The 25,787-nt window shown below is 48.3% G+C and overlaps 3 protein-coding genes and 1 pseudogene across 4 annotated transcripts; 2 read left to right on the top strand and 2 right to left on the bottom strand.

Moving 5' to 3' along the window:
• The first annotated feature begins 5,006 nt into the window (after nt 1-5,006).
• LOC106865766 lies at nt 5,007-7,094 on the top strand. Of its 2 annotated transcripts, XM_024454627.1 has the most exons (4): nt 5,007-5,112; nt 5,229-5,431; nt 5,518-5,660; nt 5,975-7,094. In XM_024454627.1, the coding sequence occupies exons 2-4, from the start codon at nt 5,308-5,310 to the stop codon at nt 6,494-6,496; spliced, it is 789 nt and encodes a 262-aa protein (XP_024310395.1). In that variant the 5' UTR covers nt 5,007-5,112; nt 5,229-5,307; the 3' UTR covers nt 6,497-7,094. The 2 variants fall into 2 exon arrangements, with proteins under 2 accessions (XP_024310395.1, XP_024310392.1); XM_024454624.1 differs by having other exon boundaries at nt 5,021-5,431.
• Nucleotides 7,095-7,711: 617 nt separating this feature from the next.
• On the bottom strand, nt 7,712-9,644 carry LOC100838877. The gene is made up of 3 exons (XM_003563110.4): nt 9,331-9,644; nt 9,053-9,231; nt 7,712-8,842 (listed from the first exon to the last, which is right to left on the bottom strand). Exons 1-3 carry the CDS (start codon nt 9,430-9,432, stop codon nt 8,635-8,637), a joined length of 489 nt encoding a protein of 162 aa, XP_003563158.1. The 5' UTR covers nt 9,433-9,644; the 3' UTR covers nt 7,712-8,634.
• A 3,987-nt stretch (nt 9,645-13,631) lies between these two features.
• Nucleotides 13,632-15,721, top strand: LOC106865794. Its single transcript, XM_014896607.2, has 4 exons — nt 13,632-14,031; nt 14,151-14,290; nt 14,409-14,579; nt 14,661-15,721. The coding sequence occupies exons 1-4, from the start codon at nt 13,707-13,709 to the stop codon at nt 15,366-15,368; spliced, it is 1,344 nt and encodes a 447-aa protein (XP_014752093.1). The 5' UTR covers nt 13,632-13,706; the 3' UTR covers nt 15,369-15,721.
• Nucleotides 15,722-19,008: 3,287 nt separating this feature from the next.
• Nucleotides 19,009-23,365, bottom strand: LOC100844827 (annotated as a pseudogene).
• Between the last annotated feature and the right edge of the window lie 2,422 nt (nt 23,366-25,787).

The raw sequence follows: 25,787 nt of genomic DNA, 5'->3' as shown, positions 1-25,787 counted from the left end.
GCCCTCCCTTTCTTCAAGGTGATGAAGAAGAAGGGCCCAATCGACTGGACCCCCGAGGCTGAGGCGGCGTTCCAGGATCTCAAGCAGTACCTGAAGTCGCCGCCGATCCTCGTCGCCCCCAAGCCGGGCGAGCCGGTGCTACTCTACCTAGCGGCAACTGACCAAGTGGTCCGCCCGGTGCTAGTTGCCGAGAGAGAGGGAGACCTCTCGGAGGCTGAGTTTGCGGGGCAGGGGGCTGAACTAGCCCCGGCAACCGCCCCGGACCCGGGAACTGTCGTCGAGCCAGCAGCGTCAACACCGCGCAGGCGGCTCGGGCAGCACCCGGTGTGCTACGTCAGCACGGTGCTGCGCGACGCCCGCACGTGGTACCCGCAAGTGCAGAAGCTCTTGCAGGGGATCCTGCTTGCATCACGCAAGCTGCGCCACTACTTCCAGGCGTACCGCGTCACGGTGGTGTCGGGATTCTGCCTCGAGCGGGCCCTCACCAACCGTGAAGCCACCGGAAGGGTGGCCGAATGGAGGATGGAGTTGTCGGAGTTCGACCTACACTTCACCAACACCAAGAGCATCAAGAGTGCGGCTCTGGCTGCTTTCGTTGCGGAGTGGACTTCGACGGGCGTAGAAGAAGAGCCGAAGACCAGCCTGCCTGGCAAACTGGACGGAGGCCACTGGATCCTGTTCTTCGACGGCGCGTTCAGACTACAGGGAGCTGGCGCCGGAGTCGTCATCGAGTCATCCACAGGAGACCAGCTGAAGTTCGCGATCCAGCTCGACTTCCCCAACTCCACCAACAACACGGCCAAGTACGAAGGGTTGCTCGCCGGGTTGCGGTCGGCTATCGCCCTTGATATCAAGCGCCTGGTTGTTCGCGGGGATTCCCAACTCGTGATCAACCAGGTTAACAAGGACTACGACTGCCCACTGGTAGCAGCGTACATGGATGAGATCCGCAAGCTGGAACGCAAGTTCAAGGGTTTGCGGTTCGAGCACGTCAAGGACAAGGATAACTTCGGGGCTGACGAGCTATCCAAGTTGGTAGCAGGGCGCCGGAAGGTTCCGGCGGGGGTGTTCTGGCACAGGCATACTGCGCCTTCGGTGGCCCCCAAGCCGGCTGCCGAGGAAGCCCCCCCAGCAACCAAAGGAAACCCCGCAACAGCGGAGGTCCATGCCACTGATGTAGCGGCATGCATGAGCAGGGGGGAAACCCCGCCTTGGGCAGTGGATATCGCCCGCTACCTGAAGGGAGAAGCCCTCCCGGAAGATGACGTTGCCGAGGAACGTGTAGTCCGGCAAGCCAAGATGTACACTCTGGTGGACGGAAACCTCTACCGGAGGCGTGCAAATGGAGTGAAGCTCCTCTGCGTGCCCCAAGACGAAGGGCGCGCACTCCTGGAAGAGATACACCGAGGCACATGTTCCCACCATGTGGCCTCCCAGGCTCTGGCCGGCAAGGCTTTCCGGCACGGCTTCTACTGGCCTACAGCGCTAGTCGATGCCGAGCAACTGGTCAAGACGTGCGAGGGATGTCAGTTCCATGCGAAGAAGAGCAACCAGCCGTCGCAAGCCCTGCAAGTCATTCCATCCTCCTGGCCGTTCGCGGTCTGGGGGCTGGACATCATCGGCAAGTTGCCAAGAGCGGTTGGCGGCTACGAGTATCTGCTCGTGGCCATCGACAAGTTCTCCAAGTGGGTGGAAGTGGAACCAGTGCAGAAGGTGACCGCCCAGGCGGCCGTCAAGTTCTTCCAGGGCATCGTGTGCCGGTTTGGTGTGCCTAATGGCATCATCACCGACAACGGCACACAGTTCACGAGAGCAGCATTCCAAGCCTACTGCGAGAGCATGGGCACCAAGATCCACTTCGCGTCTGTTGCTCACCCGAGGAGCAACGGGCAAGCGGAGAGGGCCAACGCAGAGATGTTGCTGGGGCTCAAGACGCGAACCTTTGACAAGTTCAAAGGCCACGGGAAGCACTAGATTGAGGAACTCCAGCCCGTGCTGTGGTCGATCAGGACCACACCTAGCCAGGCGACGGGTGAAACCCCTTTCGCCCTTATCTACCGGGCAGAAGTCTTGCTGCCCCTCGAGCTCAAGCATGGATCCCCTCGAGTACGCGTGTACGGCAACCATAGCCAACACGAGCAGAGGGTTGATGATCTAAACTTCATCGAAGAACTTCGATGCCGGGCTGCACGCTACCAGCAGGGACTCCGCCGTTACCATGACAGGCGGGTCCGTCCCCGGGAGCTCGAAATCAGAGACCTTGTCCTGCGCCGGATACAAGGAACGAAGGCCGGGAATAAGCTGGCTCCGAAATGGGAGGGGCCCTTCCGGGTAGTGCAGGTAACCAGGCCGGGGGCTGTCCGGCTGGAAACCGAAGAAGGCTTGCCGGTGCAAAACAGTTGGAACCTTGCGCACTTGCGTAAGTTTTATCCGTGAAGCGGCGGAGCCCGACCCACAGGTGATGCTCCGGCAGCATGCCTCTCGAACTAGTGTAGCCGGGCAACCCCCGATTGTAAACCGCAAGTTTCTACGAATAAAGATAAGTGCTTTCCACTGAATTTCCAGTTGTCTCGATTATTTGCATGTTTTTTCTTCTGTCTCCTGCTTTAGGTGCACAGAAGTCTCGCTCCATCCTTGGTTGTGAGCAGGGGGCTGCCGGAGCCTCGAAAACAAAAACCCGTTACCGGGCTCCCCGCAACGCGCATCACGCAGAAGCTGCGTCCTCGAATGGAAGAGTGCTCACACCCAAGTTTGGCATCGACACTTCTGTGCCCGACGGCTGGGAGGCAGGAGGGTTATATGTGCTCTATCTGTGTTTGTAACATCCCAAAATTTCAAACCTTTACATGAGCATTGCACTCATAAGCATCATGCCACAATTGCATATTTGAATTCAAATTTGAATCTCAAAAGGGCTTTGGAAAGATTTTTGTTTCATTTTAAACCCTAGAGTTTACACCCATTTGAGCTTTGGATCTTCAAACCATTAAGGTTCAAGTATAAAAGGGGTTTATTGCATATATAAGCTATCCCATAATTTTTGGATAATTATTTGGAGTTGAAACAAATATTTTATTTAAATGGATATATATAGCCCTAAAGGCATTTATAGGGCAAATGTATTTTTATATATTTTATTTTGAGAGGAAAATACTTCCAAAAGTTGTATCATGGTATAACATGATTTTACAAATTTTCTGAGATTTATTTGGACCAATTTGGAGTTCAAACTCAAAAGATATCAAAGAAATGAGAAAAACAGAAAAAGAAAAGGCCTAAAAGAAAAAAAAAAGGGTAAACGGACCGGCCCGGCCGAATTGGGCCGAACCGGCCCAACTCCCTCGCGCGCGCCCCAGCCTAGCTGGCCCAGCCGCCCGCGCGCGCCCGAGCCACCGACAGGTGGGGCCCACCTGTCGGGGTCGTCCCCTACCTCAGGCAAGCGCCCGAAATCGCGCCGCCGTCCCCACGTGTGACCGCCACGCGCCATCACCGGGATCCGCCCCTCCGGACCTTCCCAAACCAAGCCGAGCGCGTCCTTATAAGCACCGCGGCCCCCTCCTCTTTTTCCCTCTGCTCCCCCTCGCTATCACGCCGCCAGGCTGCCCCGATTCCTCGCCGAAAAGCTCCGCCGCCGCCGCCGTTCAGCGCGCCGTCCCGACCTCGCCGGTGAGCATTACCGCCCGAGCTCACAAATTTCTGGAGCGTCTTCCCCTTGCGCTTCGTTTGACGCGCGCCATCTTCACTCCCGTGCGCTGCAGCTCCCCGCCGACGACCGCCCGTGCCCGCGCCGCCCGCCCGTTTCGTCCTAGGCGCCGACCGCGCCGTCCCCAAGCGCCGCCGACCACACCCCCGTCTCCGCCGTGCCACGCCGCGCCTCCCCGTGTCTTCCCCATCGCGCCCCCGTCGCCGGAGCACCCCCGCGCCGCCACGCCCGTGCCGCGCCGCCGCCGAACGCCGCCCACCAAAACCCTAACCCGCCGGTGAGCTTCCCCCGATCGATCTCGTTCGTCCATCCATCTCCAACGATGTAGATTAGATCGTCCTTATTCACTTAAACCGAACCGGTACCAACGAATAGGAATGCGCCACGTGGCACCCGAGTTATAAAATAAAAATGTAATTTTGTTTCCCCGGATTAATTAAAAGGCACTTTTGCAGATAGGCCCCTGTAACTTCAAATGATCATAACTTTAAATCTGTTTGGCCAAATTTAGTGATCCACACCTTTTTGGAATCCTTAGGAAGTGTAGAATATTTTGGCACTGTCCAATTTCTAATTTGAATATTTGAATCACATTCAAATTATAGATTAGGATTTTTATACCATTCAAATTATTTTATTATGCACTAGATTTTATTAGTTGCATTGTCAGGATTATTATTGTATCTATGCTAGCTATGATCTGTCCTAATAGTATAGGATACCTTTGCCATGACTTCACCACCAATTGCCATCGTAGTAGTAAGAGGCTATGCTATGATAATATACGAGGGTGGTATTGTTACAATGTGATACCGTTGAATTACAATATGATTTTCCTACTATATGGCAAAACAAGTAATTCAATGAACCATCCTGGGTGGGCTGCTTTGAGTTTTCGGATGTCGTCACGTTAGGTCCATGTCTGTGGGGCCCGCTGCGTCGTCTCTCCGTGTGATTCGGGAGCGTCCATGGTCGTCTCCCCGTGCGATTCGGGGAGCGCCTGCGTCACAATGTGGGATGCCACCCGGGGTAACCAGAAACTAGACTAGTTTCCTGTTTAGTAGCTTCCAGTACAACCACACGGTATTATGGGCTCTGCCAGGATGGATGTAAGAAATATGAACCCGGATCCGAGGTGACATCGGTATGTAGCAGTGTAGGTGGGGGCACGTCCCTCAGGTGGTTTGGGGGAATATGTTCTGAAAATTCCTGTAATCGATGCCGTTGCTACTCCACCTGGAGGACAGTAAGGGATTAACACGTCGATTTCTTGTGGATAAAGTATACCACCCCTCGAGAGTGGCTAAGCGCGCTTAACTTCCATCCCCTCGTCTCACTGCAGGCTTGCAGCGGGGGAAGGAGAGAGACGCCCCGCCCCATGCCCCCATCCACCATGCCGTCTATATATGGTCGTCTTCCTCGACGCACCGCGCCTCCCCTTCCCATCGTGTTCCTTCCCGGAGCTTCTTCCGTTCTTCGCTCCGCACTCACCCTACCTCCTTCTCTCCAACTCCTGCTTATCCAGGCGCGAGCGTCGCCAAGGTGTTCGACCAAACGCTCGGTTCCTCGTCGGCTCACGTGGGCGAGGTGTTTGCACAAGAGAGATGGCAGGAGAGGAGAAGAAGGCCGCGGAAGACTATGATGGGAAGTCGCAGCAGCCTGTAGGGCGCACGGCGGCGACGGCGACTGCGAGAGACTCCTCCGTCAACGCCTCCCTACCCGGCGGTAGTGAGTTCCAGTTTGTTCTTGGGTTCTTCCGGAGATCCCAATCCGCGCGGCGGCACGGCTCACAATTTGTTTGATTTCTCGTGCAGCCCATACGCCGATGGCGTCGTTCCAGCGCCTGGCCGCGGCTGGCTGTAGTAGCATGAACTACAACGTGCAGCAGTCGGTGACGAACGCCATCCACGGCCACGGCCACGGCCAGACGGGTCATCAGCACGGCGACACGCTCAGAGTAAGTTTCTTGGCAGCTGATATGTTGTTTCTTGGTCGGTGACTCGGTGCCAGACCCTGCAAGGACGCAATGCCGATACAAACGAGGCTCCTCGGGCTCGTCTCCGGCGAGGAAGCGACTCCGCTGTGGCTGTGGGGAACCTGAAGCGCCAGAGGCTTGAGCAGCAGGGAAATTTTGGCTTCGGCCATGGGCAGCCTCCGCTGCCCCTACCGCACCAGCACGACGCACGCGGGGTCAATTTGTTGTACCATACGCAGCAGCCATGCCTGCAATGAGTTGTTTTAACACCAACTGCCATCTTGCTTCTTGTTCAGTCGGCGGCCCCGAGAACCTTGAACCTGCTCGACCGTGTGTGCCAGTCAACCTCAGTCGACGTCGACTCGCCCTTCGGCTATAGGCAACCTCCTTCGGCGGGGCTGCCACTGCTCCCTAGCTACCAGTCAACGGGCGCGCCGAGAACCTTGAACCTGCTCGACCGTCTCGGCCAGTCAACCTCAGTCGACGTCCTTGCGCCCCTCATGTGCCTGGCTTGCAAAACCATGCCGATGAGAACGCTGTCCGATCCGAGTACCATGCACCACTGCATCTGCGAGTATTGCTTCAGGGCCGGCATTGCGTGCCCGAACTGCTGCCGTGACATAAACCTCGACCAGTCATCTTTGTCGGCCCAGGAGAAGTCCTCCCTTCCGCGATTCGAGCCCTCTATTCAGCGTCTCGGCCTGTCGTCTCGGCGCCCGCACTTCCGCAGATGCTCCCCGAAGCTGACCAGGCTTCTTCTCAGGTGCCACCGGTCCCTGACGTTCAGCCCGCAGAAGTGGCGGTGCCGGAAACCTTGAAACTTGGGCTGGGGTTCAGGTGCTGGGCATGCAAGATCTGGTTGGCGCCTTGGGTGAGCTACTACCCCAATGTGCCAGAGCATATCTGTGTCTGCTTCACTTGCTTCAACAACGGCAGCACCGCATGCCTGCTCTGCCCGCCTCGCCGCTAGCTCATCCGTCCATGCCGTCGTCATTCCATCATCTACCGCCCACGCTGCGAAGAAGTGTTTGCGCATGCATCACTGGCCGTCCATTCCAATTCTGGTTGGGGTTTTAGCATGACTTTGGTACTAATTCATTCGTTTTGCTGCATACTGTCACTTTGGTTATCCGCCTTTGCTTTGGCAAATGCTGCTCTGTGATAGACCATACTTACTGTGAATTTGGTTATCCGTCGATTCTTGTTAGTTGTTTTTCTGCTTATGATTGATTTGGTATAGAAAATAGATCAGACCATACTTACTGTGAATTCATTAATCTTTTGGTGGTTTCTGATGCTTCAGTTATCTGTCATGTATTGCTAGCAGTAGAGAAAATACTTGCTCTCTGTGGATGCCACTGTACTTGGACATCAGAGTTTGATTCAATCATATTTGGTTGGTTTCTGATGTTTTAATTATCTGGACACTGAGATCTCGTTTCTGAAGTGAAAGGAAATGTAGTATTCATTTATTAGAATCATCTATTGTGTTTAGCTGTCACAGACTTAGTACTGAGTTCTCTGGACATTATATGTCACATGGCGTGCAATTGAAACATACCGGGGATCTCTTAATTTGGACAGTGCTCTTGCTGATTCTATAGTTCTGTACTGCGCTTTGTGGATTAAGCTTATTGTGCTAGTTTGCGGGAAACCTGGAATTAAAATTTTGAAACGCAGTCATCCAGATCCTTGCCCACTGTTAGTTTCCAAGACCAAACTACCTACATTATGTGGATTTCCAGCGTCTTGTGTTGAGTTGTCAGATTAACTGGTAAGTTCTCTGAACATTATGTGTCTTGACAACGGAAAGACTCCAGACATCTGTTCTCAGCGAACTTTGTACTTAGGAAACATATTGTACTACTCTCTCCATTTCACAAAGAATGGCACGCACGTATTTCAAGATTTTGCTTTGACCAACAATTAGACTAATGATTTGAGGCTTATGTGTTACAAAAATTATATCATTGGATTCGTATTTCAAAAACATTCCAACGATATAAAATTTGTAACATATAATCTACATATAATTGGTCTAATCATTGGTCAAAGTTCGACCTCGAAAAGCGTGGGCGCCATTTTTTGTGAAATGGAGGGAGTAGCATGTCATTAAGCTAGCCTGCTAAAGTTTCTTCTAAATTATCCTTGCCCATTTTTAGTTTGCCGTGCCACTTCATGTGGCTTGTTTACAACTTACAAACCTAATCTTACCAGGGTTCACCGTACGCTGGAAATTTACTGATATTTCGGTAATTTCAGTTCTTGGTAATATTTACATTTATGTACAGACATTTCCAATTTCACTTGATTTCATGCCAAGTTCCGACTTCTAGAATTTTGGTCTAAGTTTCAAGTGAAAACGAAATCATGAATACAAGAACCGACTGATCATCCGAGGTAGCGAGGGACACCAGCAACATCCCCTGCCAGGGGTGGCCATTTGGTTTCAACCGAGAATTTTTCGGGCTTTTTGGTCATTCAGTTAGCAAGAAATGCCAACCGAAATATGGTTGGTTTTCAGCTAATCAAGAATTCGGTTAAACGTAAATTTTGGTTCAAAACCGATATAACCGAACTCGTGAACCGACAAGAAAATAGACAACACCCAATCATGAATTTTAGCCGAATTTCCAACACATATATGAGTCGAAGTCTTAAACAAAGAAACCTTGACATAACCGAAGGTTTTGCAGGCTCGAAGCTGCCTCAAAGTTCAGAAACACTTTAGATAACATATATAATAAAATAGATATAATTGCATAACAACATAGGTTTTAGCCTATTTCTCATTAATTTGGTTTATTCGGTTAACCGAGGATAATAACCGAATTCATTGAATTTCATTTGGTCAATTGTAGTTAGCCACCGAAATTAGTAATGGTTAAATATTTTTTTTGCGGGTAAGTAATGGTTAATTCGGTTTCAGTTCAGGTATAGTTTTTCACGCACACCCCTAATCCCGGGATGTGGAGTAGCTGATGTAGTAGAACTCGGTGAGGATGGCCGTGAAGAAGGTGAAAGCCGCACCAGCAGCAAACACACCCTTGCGCAACGTCTCGCACGACAGAGGGTCGGCGTTGATGATGCCCCTGTCCCGGGTGTGATATGCGTTACGGACTGATCCTGCCAGCAAGCACGCTGCTGCAATGAGGAACGTCAACCTGCAAATGGGAAGCAAGCAAGCATCTTGTTTATGAGAATTGCTATGGGAACTGCAACTGAATGACTTGGTTGAAATTTAAGTGGTGAGAATGGCCACACTATGCAAAGAACTGAGGTACAGTTGCTTCAAAAACTTAACATGAGTCAACTAAAGTGTAAAAAAGATTACGGAGTACTAATCAACCAAAGTGTGACAGATTGAAATTTACGATGAGAAGAATAAGAGCACGAGGGCGGTGCCGCGCGAGCAGAAGCAGCGGCTGGCGACCATGACGAGGACCTGCACGGCGGTGAGGAGGAGCAGCGCGGCGACGCCGTAGCCGGTGGCGACGTCCGAGTCGTAGACGCAGTAGCCGTACTCCTGGGCCGGGTCCGGCGTCACCGTGGCCTGCACTGCACGCAACATTTCGCCGTGGGTTACAACGGCTTGCTGGGCCGGGTCTACTGGGTTTGCTGCTGGGCCGGGTCTGGGTCCGGGCTTAATTACCTTGCTGCGGCGATGCTCGGCGGCGATGGCGAGGCCGAAGGCGGTGAGGTTGAGGAGGATGGCGGAGACCTGCACGATGATGCACCACGCCGTGGACGCCATTGCTTGCTTGGAGGATTGGGGGCGAACTGAAGCCCGAAGCTCGTCCTCGCCAAGTAAAAAAGGCAGTGAGTTTCGTGTCGGTCAAGGAGCGAGCTAACACGTACGCACGCACGCAAAGCTGAGTACTATTACTTTCGTGTCGGCGTTTGGTGCTTTGCCCCCTTTCTAAAATCGAACTAGATGCTGGGGATGAGACTTTGGTCTAAACAGGGAGGTGTTATGTAATATTGACTCTCATTCTGAATTGTTGTCGAAATATTACATGTATCTTAACGTTTTTTAAGAATAGATAGATACATATTTGGACAAGTTTGATTTAAGAATTTAAAATCAGAAAAAATACGTATACTGCAAAGTATTTAACTGGGGAATAAACTAGTGATGCTTAGCAGGTATGTAACGGCGATCGTTGAGCAGGGGTACCATGGAATAATTTAGACATGATTGGCTGTACATATTCATACATGTTAACATTGACACAAAGATGTTTTGATGGAATCGCAGTTTACGTTTAGATGACATCACATTGGTAGCTTAGCTTCAGAAGATTTACGTGACACTGCATAGTGCAACAGAATCGGTATCTTTTTTTCGAAAAGGGGAGCTCCCCGGCCTCTGCATCGAAGCGATGCACACAATCAATTTATCTCACGGGTCACATAAAGTGGAGACAAAATGAAGCCAAATAAAACAAATGTCCTGAAGATAATCTCTATACAGCTTGCAATCTAGCAACAGGCATGTCTTAAAGATAATCTCTATGCAGCTTGCAATCTAGCAACAGGCCGCCAGCTAGTCTGGTTGGAGATATCCCGAACGACGTCTCCAGTCGGGTGCACACAGAAACCGAAAGCTCCCGCTTGTTCACAGGGAGGAGGAGGGACCACAGGCGGTTTAATGCGGTGGCCCTGAAGATAACCTGCAAAAAAGACGTAACTCTGTATCGGTTAAAAGTAATATCATTTCTGCAGTTCCAAATAGCCCAACAAACAGCAGACACTCACACCCATATGTGATCTTTAGTCTTTTTGTCAACCCCATCTAACCAGTTCCTAAACATATTAGAAATTGATGGTTGAGGAAAATTAAACGCAAAATAAAAAATTCGCCACACCATTTGGGCATAGGAACAAGAGATGAATAAATGATAAGTGGACTCATCGACGTCACAAAAACAACATTTCATACATCCCGTCCAGTTTCTTTTGGCAAGATTATCTTTAGTAAGCACCACAGTTCGGTAAAATCACATAAAAATCGTAACTTTGAGGGGGATTTTTAGCTTCCAAATATATTGACGCGAGAAATCCATGGGGCTATCCATTATATCTCTATACATAGATTTGACCGAGAAATCTCCAGAAGGAGATAGCTTCCACCAAAATCTGTCCGGCATTGTGGATAGATTAACCATCATTAATCGCTAGACTAAGTGCAACCAAGCTGCCCACTTATCGTCAGTTAGTAATCGTCTGAACTCAAGGTTCAAGGGTACCGTCGATAAAACATCGGCAACAAGAACACCTTTCCGTTGCACGATGTTAAATAATGATGGGTATTGACTCGCAAGAGGGCTATCCCCAGCCAAGTATCTTCCCAAAATCAAGTACCACGAACATCCCCTAAAATAAATTTGCCTTTGATAAAGAACTCATCTTTTACCCGTGTTAGGCCCTTCCAAAAAGGAGAGTCAGACGGCCGTAGCTTGGCTTGGGAGAGAGTGTTAGAATGAAGATACTTATTACGAAGGAGCTGCTGCCATAGACCATCTTCATTAAGTAGTTTAAACAGCCATTTGCTAAGTAAACACTTATTTTTGCGGTCCAGCTACTCAATGCCCGGTCCGTCCTGGTCTTTCGGACGACAGATAATAGCAGAATCGGTATCTGTTATGGTAGAATGCTGCACAAAAGTGCAAGCTACTCCTTTCGTAAGCCATCCATAACCTGATTCACCTCTGGAATGTCTTCGGTGCCGGCAGTCGAACCTGCAAGACAAGGCAGTGAGAAAAAAACATGGCACTGATAAAAGATACAAACAAAGAGATCGAGGGGGAAACGATGGCAGTACACTTACACGATGGTAAACGCTTCTGGTTTCTAATATTCCCTCAGATCCATAGTAATTGTCATGGATTTAGTATAAAGTTTATTAAATCCAAAACACTTATCATGGATTGGAGTGATGCGTTCCATTTACGTCCAAAAAGTTGACCCACCATGCTTCTCAACCTCGATTGTTTCCCTTTTCAAAACCTTCATTTTCTGGTGCAATTTCGGTAGTGCGTTCACAAGACCTGCAGGTTCTGCAAAGTTGAGTAGGCATACATTTTGAACCATGGTTAACTGAACAAAAGCAGTACTACATAATTAATAGGTAGCTGAACAGTCCGGACCAAATTTGGAATATATAGGGATATGGTGTTTTTGATTTATTATGCGAAGCTTTCCGTAAAGAAAAAAGTCCATGTAAAATGCATACGTGAACTTTGTTGTTTATTACTTATTATTCTACTATTTTTTATCATTTTAATTGAGTTTCCATTGAATTATATAATGATTTGAGGGTAATTCTCTCACCCTATGAATTTAACCATGTTTGAAAGATTAGAAGACTGCGTGAAAATAGATTTGTTTGTTTTTAGTGTTTTTAACTTTCAGGGACCTTCTGAAACTCAATAAATTCCAAGATTTTCCGTGAGCCAATATTTGAAAGATTAGAAGACTGCGTGAAAAGGACGCCCCAGTGTGACCCACCAGGCTCAAGGAGGGGTTGCGTGCCCACCCCGTGACAAAAAGAATTGAAGTGCATAGTGATATCTTGTGACATTAGTGATATTCTTGTCTGCTGGAGGTTGTGCTGAGATTCAACTTCATGTTGAAGTCCTTAATGCCATACTCTGTTTGTCTTAATCTCGGGGTAGAAGATAATATCAACTATGCCAGGGGAGTATTAGTGAGATGTGTAATAGCTCTCTATTATTGCATGTGATGCTCATATGAATGTTATCAATTACAACTAAGTTCTTGCATAGTAAAGTAACTATCTTTTTATGCTATATTTATGCCATCAAAATTATGAGAGTAGACAAGTGAACCCATGTACTCCGGTCCTATTTTAATCATAAGACTTTTATCTTATTTATTTTGCACTTATTTACTAGTTGTCCAAAACTTGCCAGTACCAAAAAACCCAAATTAAAAATCCTCTTTCATTTACTACTTTGCTTATTTGATACTCCCTCCGTTCCACAAAATACCTCATTTAATTTTGTCTTCTTTGCATCTCGTTTTCACTTGACTTCCGCACCCAGCAAATAATTGATCACACTCATCTACTATTAATCCAATAAGAATGGTCAGGCATAGGGTTCGGAATTTCATTCCCCTTCTCAAAAAAGAAAACAAGGGGTGGGAATTTTACTCAGTACTCAGCAAGCAGCTCTACTCATTTCATGCTCGGCTCATTTAGAATTCAACTCAGACACTAGAAACGAGATCTGTCTTGATCCAAGTGCACAAATCTTTATGAGTTGTTTTGTGAGAAGTGGTGACAGCAATAAACGGGTTAGGGGTTTAGTTGGGCTCAAGTGACAAAATGGGCCGACATATGCGTAAAGCCCATCTACAATCCCGACCTAATTTGCGGACTCATCAATCCCGATGCGACCAAACGGCTTTTCTCGGTTAAGGGGTTAATTGACCGTGATTAGTTAGGTCAGGGACCGAACACCCGGGATTAGGAGGATAGGGTTTGATTCCGACGGGTTCTACGAGTTGAAGATTTAAAATGGACATTTCTCTAGATTCAACCACGAATGAAAGAGTCATGATCTAACGCCAAACAAGGTGCCGGGAACTCTAAGAGCCGGTACCAACAAATTTTATTTTGAGAACTCATAATTTTATGATGTTTTATTAGGAAAAAAATCGACACTTTTTTTAAGCAATTCCTCCTATATAACTTTCTTTAGCAAAATCCTTTTCACTGCTGCAGTTTATTAGTGTAGCAAATCCTTTTTACTGCCGTCTTTTCTTTTCTTTTTCTTTTTTTTGAGAGGAATTACTGCCGTCTTTCCATTAGCAATTTTTAGCCAAATCAGTTTAGCTGGGCTATCCTAAACACAGCAGGCCCATACTGGCCCGCTTAATTTCCATCCTCTCGTCTCCTTCCTGCAATTCCAGTTTTCATGCTTCGAGAAATCACTTGCAGGCTTGCAGCGGGGGAAGGAGAGAGACGCCCCGCCGGCGTCCCATCCGTCATGCCGTCTATATATGATCGTCTTCCTCGACGCACCGCTCCTCCCCTTCCCATTGTGTTCCTTCCCGGAGCTTCTTCCTTCCGCACCCTCCCTACCTTCCTCTCCCCACTCCTGCTTATCCGGTCGCGAGCGTCGCCAAGGTGTTCGACCAAACGCTCGGTTCTTCATCGGCTCGCGTGGGCGAGGTGTTTGCACAAGAGAGATGGCAGGAGAGGAGAATAAGGCCGCGGAAGACAAAGCTGGGAAGTCACAGCAGCCTATAGCGAGCACGGCGGCGACGACGACTGCGACTGCGGGAGACTCGGACTCCTCCGTCAACTCCTCCCTGCCTGGCGGAGGTGAGTTCCAGTTCGTTGTTGGATTTGATGTGTTCGTTTCTTCCGGAGATCCCAATCTCTACCTTGTCTGCTCGTCCGCGCCGCGGAACGGCTCACAATTTGTTTGGTTTCTCGCGCAGCCCGTCCGTCGATGGCTTCGTTCCCGCGCCTGGCCGCCGCGGCTGCTAGCAGTAGCATGAACTACAACGTGCAGCAGTCGGTGACGAAAGCCATCCCCGGCCACGGCCAGACGGGTCATGAGCACGGCGACACGCTCGGAGTAAGTTTCTTGGCACCTGCTATGTGTTCGTTTCTTGGCAGTTGATGTGTTCGTTTCCTGGCATCCATATGAGTTCGTTTCTTTCCTTCCTGGCATCTTGTTTCTTGGTGGGTGCCAGACCCAGCAAGGACGCAATGCAGATAGAGACGAGCATTGGGCTCGCATCCGGCGAGGACATGACGCCACTGTGGCTGCGGGGAACCTGAAGCGCCAGAGGCTTCGGGGGAATTTTGGCTTCGGCCATGGGCAGCCTCCGCCGCACCCACCGCAGCAGAGCAACACACGCGGGGTAAATGTGTTGTAACATATGCACCAGCAATGCCTGCGATGAGTTGTTTTAACACCAACTGTCATCTTGTTTCTCGTTCAGCCTTCTTCGGCGGCGCCGACAACATTGAACCTGCTCAACCGTGAGCCCCCAATCGACGTCGACGCGCCCCTCATGTGCCTGGCTTGCAAGACCATGCCGATGCGTCAGCTGCCCGATCCGAGGACCATGCACCACTGCGTCTGCGAGGATTGCTTCAAGGCCGGCAGCACCGCGTGCCCGCAATGCCGCCAGTCATCTTCGCCGGCGCAGGAGAAGTCCGCCGTTCCGCAATTCGAGGCCGCTCTCCAGCCTCACGGCCAGTCATCTTCGTCGGCCGCACTTCTGCAGATGCTCCCCCAAGCTGGCCAGGCTTCTTCTCAGGCGCCACCGGTCCCTGACGTTCAGCCCACAGCAGCAGTGGGGGCTGCGGCAAACGACCCCAACTTCGACTGGAGAACCCTGATTGTCAGGTGTTGGGAGTGCGACAACAGGGTGGCGCCTTGGACGACCTACTGCCCCAATGTGCAGGAGCATCGCTGCGTCTGCGAAACTTGCTTCAACAACGGCAGCACCGCGTGCCTGTTCTGCTCTGCGGCAAACAATCCCAACTTCGACTGGACAACCTTGATCGTCAGGTGCTGGGAGTGCGACAACAGGGCGGCGCCTTTTACGACCTACTACCCCAATGTGCAGGAGCATCTCTGCGTCTGCGAAACTTGCTTCAACAACGGCAGCACCGCATGCCTGATCTGCCCGTGTCGCCGCTAGCTCATCCGTCCACTCTGTCGTCATTCCATCGTCGACCATCCACGCTGCGAAGAAGAGTTCGCACATGCATGACTGGCTGTCCGTTCCAATTCTGGTTGGGGTTTTAGCATGACGCTGGTACTAATTCATACGTTTTGCTGGATACTGTCACTTCGATGATCCACCTCTGCTTTGGCGAATGCTGCTCTGTGAAGTGTATAGATAGATCAGTGATTCATTGACTCTTGTCAGTTGTTATTCTGCTTATGACTGATTTGGTACAGAGAATAGATCATATCATACTGGCTGTAAATTCCATTGTACTTTTACAACAGAGTTTATTCATTAATCTTTTGGTTGTTTCTGACGCTTAAGTTATCTGTCAAGTAATGCTAGCAATTAATAAGCTACTTACTCTCTGTGGATGCCTCTGAACTTTACATCAGTGTTTGATTCAATCATCTTTGGTTTGTTTCTGATGCTCTAATTATCTGGATACTGAGATCTCGTTTCTGAAGTGAAAGGAAATGAAGTATTCATTTTTTTAGAACCATCTATTGTTGTTTAGCTGTCACAGATTTAGTGCTGAGTCCTCTGGACATTATATGTCACATGGCTTGCTGATTCTACAGTTCTGTAGTTCGCTTTGTGGATTAAGCTTATTGTGTTTTGTTTGCGGGAAACCTGGATTTAAAAGTTTGAAAAGCAGTCATCCTAAGATCCTTGCCCACTGTTAGTTTGCTAGACCGAACTACCTACATTATGTGAATTTCCAGCCTCTTGAGTTGAGTTGTCAGATTAACTGGTGAGTTCTGTGAACATTATGTGTCTCAGCTACGGTAAGACACCAGACATATGTTCTTAGTGAAGTTTGTACTTATGAAGCATGTTGTATTAGCCTGTCATTAAGCTAGCCTACTAAAGTTTCTTCTAAACTGTCCTTGCCCATTTTTAGTTTGCCGTGCCACTTCATGTGGCTTTTTTACAAGCCTAATCTTACCACGGTTCACTATACGCTGGAAGTTTACTCATATTTCTGTAATTTGATTTCTCTGTAATATTTACATTTATGTCAGACATTTCCAATTTCACTCGAGTTCACACCAAGTTCCAACTTGTAGAATGTTGGTCGAGTTTCAGTCAAATGAAAACGAAAATCATGAATACAAGAACGGACAGAACTAACGGTCGACTCCCTTCTGGAGGCGGACGCCATGGCCACTACCGCTCCCTCTCCTTCTCCGGCGCCGATCTCCTTCCCCCGCCGCGGCAATTTCCCCATTCCCCACCTAGCCAACTCTCCGGCTTCCCCTGTTTCTCCTCCTGTGCGGACGGCGGAGGATTGGTCTCTCGCCGCTCGCAGGCTTCAAGCGTATTTTGATCAACTCACTCCCTCCTCGGCGATTCCTCCTTCCCCGTCCCCAGAGTACGATTCTTTTTCGGTGCTTTTCGAGGATTTGCTGGAGGCGGGCTACGAACATCTAGACGCCTTCCGCTGCATCTGCCAGGAAGATGCGGCCCGTCATCGCTCCAGGGCATGCACCGTTCTGCTTCTTGCGTACTTCCTGAAGGCTTGGCCGCATTTTGTTCCTGCGGAGCTCCCTGCGGCTCCGGCTTCTCTTCCGCTGGCTCCTTGCACCGCCCCCACGCTACACGAGGAGCCCCCGCTTCTGGACTATCGCTCTGGCCATCGTTTTGCTAAGGAGATCTTTGCCAAGCTTCATCAGCCTGTTCACCCGCTCAGTCAGAAGAACAACTTCATTATGGTGGTTTCTTTTGGGCGTGCTGACTTCCGCTTGTCTCACCTCTCCGTTGCTCAGGCCGTTGAGGCTGCAATTGGTGGCCGCGCAGACCTTCTGTAAGTTCTTCACCTGCGGGACAGAGTGTTCAGGTTTTCTGTCTGCAGCAAGCTTGTGGGTCTCGAAGTCCTTCGTCTCCGATCGTTCTCTTGCAAGAATTTTAAGTGCTTCTTCCACCTCTGGGGCTATGGTGGACCTAACTGGAGGCAGGAGTTTTCTTCCTGGTCTCGTGAGCAAGAGGAGGAGTGGCAGATCGTGCAGTCGAACAAGCATCGAGTTTCTGTCGCCTTTCAAGTTTGGTGTTGGATCCACCCTCAAGCACAGAAATTCTCAGCGGCTTCCTCGTTCCAGGCGCAGGCGTTTGGCTTTTGCTGAGAAAATCTCTTATGAGGCTTGCCTGGGATATGATAACCCGGCTGACAGAGGCGTTCCTTCTTCTTCTTCTCCGGCGCCGTCGAAGTTTTTCCTCGTCGGAGAGATTCAAGTTCCTTTTCTCTTCGCCTCGCTTGTCCTCGGTTCTGGTGCGAGACTCTGTGCAGGCCGCCCAGCTTAACCCAATGGTTGAGGTGGCACACGAAGGTGACTTGGTCTTTGCTCTCCCGTCATCTGCGTGCCCGATTTTTCAGTAGATCATGATGACATGGGCTGCAGCCCTGCCTGCAGGGCTACCCGTCCGGTCTTGTCCCGGCTGTTCCTTACGGCTGTCTTAGAGCAAGAGCAATGCGAGGATAGTCAGAAAAATTTGGGGCCACGCGTGTTAGGAAGGAAAAACTGTCCAACGTGCGCTTCTGCTGGACTCCTCTTGTGGACCCACCTGTCAGAATAAAACAATGTAGTTCTCCCAACCTCCTCTGTCTCCGGCTCCTTCCTCTCCCACGAAATCTCCAATCTGCCTCAATCCTTTCTTCCTCAGCCTCCGAATCAACCAAATCCACAGCCCCGAATCTCTTCCAAAATGCCAGATCCGATCTCCCCTTCAACAAATTCGTGGGCGGCTTGCCGGGCCAGCTCGATTTGATGCTCCCGACGGCCGATGGAGATGGGGGATGGGGAGGAGATGCTCCGGTAGGCGGCTGCAGTCGTGCGCACGGACGAAGAGGAGGCAAGGCGCGCGGCGAGGTGCTCACTGGACGGACTTAGCCGCCGGACGAGGAGGAGGCAAGGCGCGCGGCGGCCGGACATGCGGCGAGGTGCTCACTAGACGGACTCACGGGCCGAACGAGGACGAGGCAAGGCGTGTGGTGGCCGGACGAGGATGAGGCAAGGCGCGCGGCGGCCGGACATGCGGCGAGGTACTGCAGTTATACAATTGAACTCCTTAATTTGTTGCATCTAGATGTTGTTGGATGGTGATTTATTTTCTATGCCATGAAATCGTTGGTTATAAACATGTACGAGCATGAACATGTAATAGTCTTTGAGCCTGAACATGTTAACACAATGTTGGATTTCATGCCAAATGAAAACATTATGGGTTAATAAAGGATACTTCAGATTTCATGAGAAATTAATACCGTACAACAATTTTCACTAATAAAACAAAAATTCTAGGCATCATCGGCTCCAAACTTTTGCCATATGTGCTCCACCAAGTCATCTTTTAGTCGACGATGCATCGTCCGATCACGTATTTCAGTGTCTGTTTGAAGTACCCTAGCAAATTCTTGAATTGGACCATGACCGTATCCTGTTAATGGCACTGGGTCGATGCCCTCATCGTAATCCAAGTCATACTGAACTTGATAGTCATCTCTCTCATCCTCAACTATCATGTTGTGCAATATCACACATGCATACATGATATCTGCTAGTGCACTTCTATCCCACAATCGTGCTGGGTTACGTATAATGACAAATCTTCGCTACAAAACTCCAAATGCTCTTTCCACATCTTTTCTTACTGATTCTTGATGTTGTGCAAATCTCTTATCTTTCTCACACTGCGGCAGGGGGATTGTTTTCATTAATGTAGCCCACTCTGGATAAATACCATCTGCAAGATAGTAGCCCTTCTTGTACACATTTGCATTGACCGTAAACTCTACTTCAGGAGCTCTCCCTTGCAGTAATTGTGTGAACAAAGTTGACTAATTTAACACATTTATGTCATTGTTAGACCCTGCCACACCAAAATATGCATGCCAAATCCAAAGATCATGTGAGGCAACAGCTTCTAGCATAATGGTGGATGCTCCAATATCACCACGAGTAAATTGTCCCTTCCAAGCAGTTGGGCACCTTTCCCACTCTCAATGCATACAATCTATACTTCCTAACATGCCAGGGAAACCTCAATTCTCGCCAACATGAAGTAAGTGTCTGGTGTCTTCACTAGTGGGCCTTTTTAGATATTCTTCACCAAAATTCTTCCTCACACCTCTCGCAAACTTGGTCAAGACTTCAATGGCTGTGCTTGCAGCAATTCTCAGATTTTCATCTAGACTATCAGCAGGGCAGCCATAGGCTAGCAGGCGCATGGCTGCAGTGCATTTTTGGTGTGGCGAATGCCCAGGCTTGCCAAAGGCATCAAACCTTTGGCAAAAATAAGGGGACCACTCACTAAGTGTTTGTAAAATGCGAAGAAATACATGCTTCCTCATACGTGAAGCGATCCTCCCCTTTACTAGGGTTTGATCTCTGTGCTTACGGTGCTAGTCCCTGGATCGACTCACTAGCACACACAGTTTCATGATGAAATATACAGAAGCAAAGGTCAAAATACTTTATTACATCGCATCATCCAGAATTTAATAGTACTTACAACCTCGCATGACCTCTGGGCCAGCATAAAACAAATACTGTTTCACATCATAAAACAATGTTTCAAAATACTGCAGCGGAAAAGGGTAGAACATAAGGGCCACACTATTCCAAGGTGAGAGCATTTTGGAATGTAAGCACATGACCCATGACAAAACGACGAACCTCACTCATCGTCGGATCCACCTGCATTGTTAATTGCAGCCACTACGTGGTTAATCCATTTGAATGTATTGGCAAGCTCACTAGAGTTATAAAGGACCTACCAAGTACTTGCATGGTTTGGCTAAGTGGAGTTTGGCTATTTTGCATAAAAGCATTATTATTCAAATCTTATCATTTTTAGACAAATAGTTTTGAATTCTATTGGACACGGGGTAGAAACACCCATGCTCCTATTAACCTAGGCACATTGAGTAGAAACATCAATGCTCCTACCCAGTTCAAACCATTCATTTTATTAGGAAATTGGAATGAGTAAGACTTTTCTTACAGCTCCAATATCTAGTTGCTCATAATTGTCCGTAACCGGGGACACGGCTAAGTACTTAGTTTGACACTTTGAGGTTGTACACATTCCCCACAAGAATTCGACGTGTTAATCCCTTGCTGTCCTCCGGGTGGAGTAGCAACGGCATCGACTTCAAGAATTTTCAGAACATGTTCACCCAGACCACCTGAGGGACCCGCACTCTCACCTACACAACTACCTCAGTACAATCCCTCGGATCTGGGTAAACATTTCTTACTCTATCCAGGCAGAGCCCATATTACCATGTGGTTGTACGGGAAGCTACTAAATAGGAAACTAGTCCAGTCTCTGGTTATCCCAAGTGGCATCCCACATTGTGACGAAGGCGCTCCCCGAATCCACAGGAGAGACGTCCATGGACGATCCATTCCTGAATCCACAAGAACTCGACTCAGATGGACCCATAGAAATGGACCTAACGTCACGACATCCGAAAACTCAAAGCAGCCCACCCAGGACGGTTCATTGAATTACTTGTTTTGCCATACACTAGGAAAACTATATTTGTAATTCAATAGTATCACATTGTAATAATAGCACCCTCGTTTATTATCATAGCATAGCAATTTACTACTACGATGGCAATTGGTGGTTACGAAATGGCAAGGGTATCCTATACTACTAGGAGAGATCATAGCTAGCATAAATACAATAATAACCCTAACAATGCAACTAATAAAATCTAGTGCATAATAAAATAATGGGTAAATGATCAAAGTGAACTTGCCTTGATAGTAGTTGGAGTTCAAACACTCGTCACAATTGCAAGGTTCGCTCTCCGAGAATACTATACAATCAACAAACATACACATACATAAACACACCATACAAGCAAAAGAATATGTATGTCATGATGCAATGCAAAACATGTGACACGAGTTTGGTTTATTTTATTTGGGTGATCTACTAACCCAAGGCATTGATAATTAAGCACATGCAATTAGGGTTTTTAAATAAATTGCAATGGCTAGGGTTTAAACCCTAAAATGAGGTTTTATTGGCATCAGCCAAATAGATTAATTTAAAATATTTATTTCTCTCTACCATTGGACAGAGGACAATAAAAAAAAATTTTGGGCACTGGTTTCATTCAAAAAGGACTTCTAAATAATTAGTTATGATTTAAATGGCATAAAACCCTAATCTGTAATTTGAATGTGATTCAAATAATCAAATTTGAAATTGGACAGTGCCAAAAGATTCTAAACTTCCTAAGGATTCCAAAAAGGTGTGGATCACTAAATTTGGCTAAACAGATTTAAAGTTATGATCATTTGAAGTTGCAGGGGCTTTTCTGCAAAAGTGCCTTTTATTAGTTTCGGGGGACTAAAAAATTACATTTTCACTTTATAATTCTAGGTGCCACGTGTCAGCATCTAATTGGTGCGTACCGGTTCGGTTAAAAATTAAAACGGGATCTAATTTTAGCCCTCGGATCCGGATCGGACGGACGAGGGGAGTTCTAGGGTTTACCGCGGCGGCGGCAGTCACCGGAGACGGAGGGGATCGCGGCGCGGGCACAGGCGCGGCGGTGTGGGGTCCTGCGGCGAAGCTGACATCACGGGGGTGGCCAGGGACGGCGCGGCGCGGCACGGCGGAGACGGGGGCGCGGTCGGTGTGGGCTCGGGCGGCGCGGGTCGTCGCCTAGGTCGAAGAAGACGCGGCGGCGCGGGTGCGGCTCCGGCGAAGCTTCGGGAGGTGGTGCGGGCGGCGCTGCAGGGCATAAAGATGGAGAAGAAGCGCGTCAAACGAACCGCGAGGAGGAGAGAAAGAAGATGGGGGAGGTCCGGTCGTGCTTGGCGTACCGTGCAGGTGGCAGCGAGCTCAGGACGGCGGCGGGCGCGGAGCTTCTCCGGCGAGCGATTCCGGCGGCCTGGCGGCGTGATAGCGAGGGCGAGCAGAGGGGAAGAGGAGAGGGGCGCGCTGGCTTTAAAAGGACGCGAGCGGCTCGGTTCGGGAAGCTCGGGAGGGGCGGATCCCGGTGATGGCGCGCGGCACGGGATTTCCGGCCGCCTTCCTTGCGGGGAAGAAGACCCCAACAGCTGGGGCCCACCTGTCGGTGGCTCACGCGGCACGGGCGAGCGGCTGGGCCGGCTGGGCTACGGCGCGCGCGAGGGAGTTGGGCCGGTTCGGCCAAATTCGGCCGGGCCGGTCCGTTTGCTCCCCTTTTTTTTTCTTTTACCCTTTTCTTTTTCTGTTTTTCTTATTCCTTTGATATCTTTTGATTTTGAATTCCAAATTGGTCCAAACAAGTCCCAGAAAATTTGTAAAATCATGTTCTACCATGATACAACTTTTGGAAGTAGTTTCTCTTCAAACTAAAATATGTAAAAATACATTTGCCCTATAAATGCCTTTAGGGCCATATATCTATTTAAATAAAATACTTTTTCAACTTCAAATAATTATCCAAAAATTATGGGATAGCTTATATATGCACTAAACCCCTTTTTTACATAAAACCTATTGGTTTGAAAATCCAAAACTCAAATGGGTGTATACCCTAAGGTTCAAGTTGAAATTAAAACTTTTAAAGCCTTTTTGAGATTCAAATTTGAATTCAAATATGCAATTGTGGCATGATGCTCATGGGTGCAATGCACATGTAAAAGTTTGAAATTTTGGGATGTTACAATACGATACCTTCGGCGGAATTGCTTGTCCGTGTAAACTGGGTTGTCGTCGAAGTAGTCAGCCATCAAGCGGAAGTGTCCAGCTTCACGGTTTCTTTCTATGTGCCGTTGAGATTGGGCTGCAGCTTCATTTTGTTGTGCCTCAGCCTGAGCTAAAATCTCAGCCTCTATCTCAGCCTCAACTAGGTCATTGATGAAGTCCCAAACAATCTCATCGACATATGCTGCAATGGTGCTATCTTCTGAGTTCTGAGACTCAGAATCTGTATGTGTAGTATCTGAATGTGTAGACATTTTTTGTGTGAAAGCTAAGTACAAATATGTATGAAAGGACTATAGGTCTTGAATGAGGAGAAGAGAGGAGTGGACTTCTGGATGAAACAGGAGCAGAGTTGTGAATGAAGGAGGAGAAGAGAGGAGTGGAGTTCTGAATGAAGGAGGAGAAGAGAGTAGTAGAGTTCTGAATGAAAGAGTTGTGCATATATACATGCAAGTTTCAACAGCTAGTTTCTTTTTTTATTGTTCTTTTTCAACGGCTAGTTTCTTTTCTTATTGCAAAACTCCAACGGCTAGTTTCTTTACTGAATTGTGCTTAATATTTCTGAACATTATATCCAACAAGTTCAGCAGCTGCCATTATATCTAACAAGTATTTATTTTCTTAAATAACAGGAAAGATGACATAACGATTCATTGACGGATTGAAGATACATGATGAAGGATTACATCAGTAGGTAAGAACTCAACTAGTTGCTACATGATGAAGGATTACATAGTGAGCTAAAATAACACAATATTGCTAAATCTGAATCTATCCTTGGAAATCAATCTAACTTGTTGCACAAATTCTCAACCATCTTTTCATGTCGCTGCATTTGCGCATCGTTGAATCCTGAAGTGTCAACTTTCAGCAGCTCCATATATGTGTTGAATATATCAACCTTTGTTCTTTCTTTTCTTGCTTTAGCCATTTCTTTTTCTACTTCAGCCATTTCTTTGTCTGCCCCTGCCTTCGCCGTTGTTGCTTCAGCCCATTTTTCTAGTGCAGCTGCTTTACAACCATGCCCTTCACGCAATAACTCAGAGCTCTCTTCTGATATATGAAATGGCACAAAATCTGAAATGTCTTTTGCTTTTGCTTTAACTTTTCCTTTCAATTTTCTCGCCTCCTTTGCAGCTTTTGTTCCTTGAGGACGTGGTTCACGGACTCTGTCTGTTCCTTCACTGTCAGCCGCTGAGGATGACGTGTAAGCACCACTTGCATCCAATTTGTGTCTCTTCCCTCCCAGATCCTCTTCCATGTAAAGATTACGCCATTTGGCCTCTTCCTTCACTACCCTCTACCAATACTCTAAAGCAAAGGGTCTCTTCACTTTTGCTGCATTTAAATACATGGCACGTGTTTTCTCCATTAGTCCCTCCTTTGATTGACCACTAGCATACACATTTTTGGTCTTGATGTAGCATGCATGGAAGAGAGAAACCAAAGGGGTAGTCTTGCTCCAATGGCCCTTGCATTGGGAAACAGATCTTATTTCATTTGCAGGACTATTCTTGTTGTACTCCTCTGCTACTTGCTTTCAATAATAATCTCCTCTTTTTCCATTGCCTTCAATTGAGTCAACCGAATTTTTAATCCAAGAGCTAATCAATCCCTCATTCTCCTTTTTTTGTCCAATTAGTGCGACCCTTTCTTATTTCTTCATCTGGACTGCTATCTTTGCTTTCTTCATGCTCAACTTCATGCATATTCCTTTGTGCTGCAGACATTGGAGATGCGGAGTCGACCGGCGACGATGAAAAGCCTGCTCCGTAGGCCCCAACGAAGGTGCCGGATTCGACCAGCGATGCTGAAACGCCTACTCCGTAAGCTCCAAAGAAGCCGCTGGACTCGATCGGCGACGATGAATGCCCAGCTTGACTTCCGTAGGTAGGTGTGGGTGGCCTGGAACTGGATTGGTATGGAACTTGCATGTTTCTTAGGGTGTATGGAGGAGGCTGGTGGTGCTGACCAAATGGATTTATGCTTGGATGGTGTGGATGCAGATTGGAGGGATATTGAGAGTATGCAAGCAGGTTCCTGGCAGCAGCTTGAAGGTGTTGTTGGTATAGGCTATTTTGATTTTTTGGATCTGCACTTGTCATTGCAGAGCTTAACATGGCTGTGAAATTTGGTGGGAGATTGGGCTCCATTTTTTCTTTGTGTTGTTTGTGATCTCTGTTTGTGTGTATATATATCTCAAAGTTTGCCAACGGCTAGCAGCTGAAGCAGCAACGAAGCAATGGGTGTTTGAAAGCGGGAAGAAGGAAAGGAGCAGGCGAAGGAAACCGTTGGCTAGGTGCTGGCCAGCTTTGGTTGGGGCCCACCAAAGTCAACTATAGTTTTATATGGTCTTGGAGCCGTGGCAAGTGGTTGCGTCAGGTCCAAAGGATTTTTCTTAGCTTAGCTTGCTGCAATGGTTAGACCCAGTGCTAAGACTTCTTAGCACCAGGTTTTGACCAACGTTGGGGTTGCTCTTAAGAGCCTTCGCTCCAACAAAAAACCTAAAAACCGTCAATGTAGGTATTTTGCCAAAAAAAATGCCTCCAAAAGCATACCCATAATTGTTGGATAGCTACCCATAACCATATATGGGTATTCTAAGCTAGAGTACCCAAAAGACCCAAATCTGTGGACCCCCCCCCCACACACACACACACCCCATTGCCCCAGCCG

This window comes from Brachypodium distachyon, chromosome 1, assembly GCF_000005505.3.
Source record: "Brachypodium distachyon strain Bd21 chromosome 1, Brachypodium_distachyon_v3.0, whole genome shotgun sequence".
Taxonomy (NCBI): Eukaryota; Viridiplantae; Streptophyta; class Magnoliopsida; order Poales; family Poaceae; genus Brachypodium; species Brachypodium distachyon.
This window is presented reverse-complemented; position numbering and strand designations above follow the sequence as displayed.

Excerpts from the sequence above, each read along its gene's own strand:
- LOC106865766 (XM_024454624.1), top strand. The coding sequence starts at position 5,110 with ATGGTCGTCTTCCTCGACGCACCGCGCCTCCCCTTCCCATCGTGTTCC. Across the intron at positions 5,432-5,517 it reads CGCCTCCCTACCCGGCGGTA|CCCATACGCCGATGGCGTCG; the intron begins GTGAGTTCCAGT and ends TTTCTCGTGCAG. Across the intron at positions 5,661-5,974 it reads AGCACGGCGACACGCTCAGA|TCGGCGGCCCCGAGAACCTT; the intron begins GTAAGTTTCTTG and ends CTTCTTGTTCAG.
- LOC106865794 (XM_014896607.2), top strand. The coding sequence starts at position 13,707 with ATGATCGTCTTCCTCGACGCACCGCTCCTCCCCTTCCCATTGTGTTCC. Across the intron at positions 14,032-14,150 it reads CTCCTCCCTGCCTGGCGGAG|CCCGTCCGTCGATGGCTTCG; the intron begins GTGAGTTCCAGT and ends TTTCTCGCGCAG. Across the intron at positions 14,580-14,660 it reads AGCAGAGCAACACACGCGGG|CCTTCTTCGGCGGCGCCGAC; the intron begins GTAAATGTGTTG and ends TTTCTCGTTCAG.
- LOC100838877 (XM_003563110.4), bottom strand. The coding sequence starts at position 9,432 with ATGGCGTCCACGGCGTGGTGCATCATCGTGCAGGTCTCCGCCATCCTC. Across the intron at positions 9,232-9,330 it reads CCGAGCATCGCCGCAGCAAG|GCCACGGTGACGCCGGACCC; the intron begins GTAATTAAGCCC and ends CGTGCAGTGCAG. Across the intron at positions 8,843-9,052 it reads GTGCTCTTATTCTTCTCATC|GTTGACGTTCCTCATTGCAG; the intron begins GTAAATTTCAAT and ends TCCCATTTGCAG.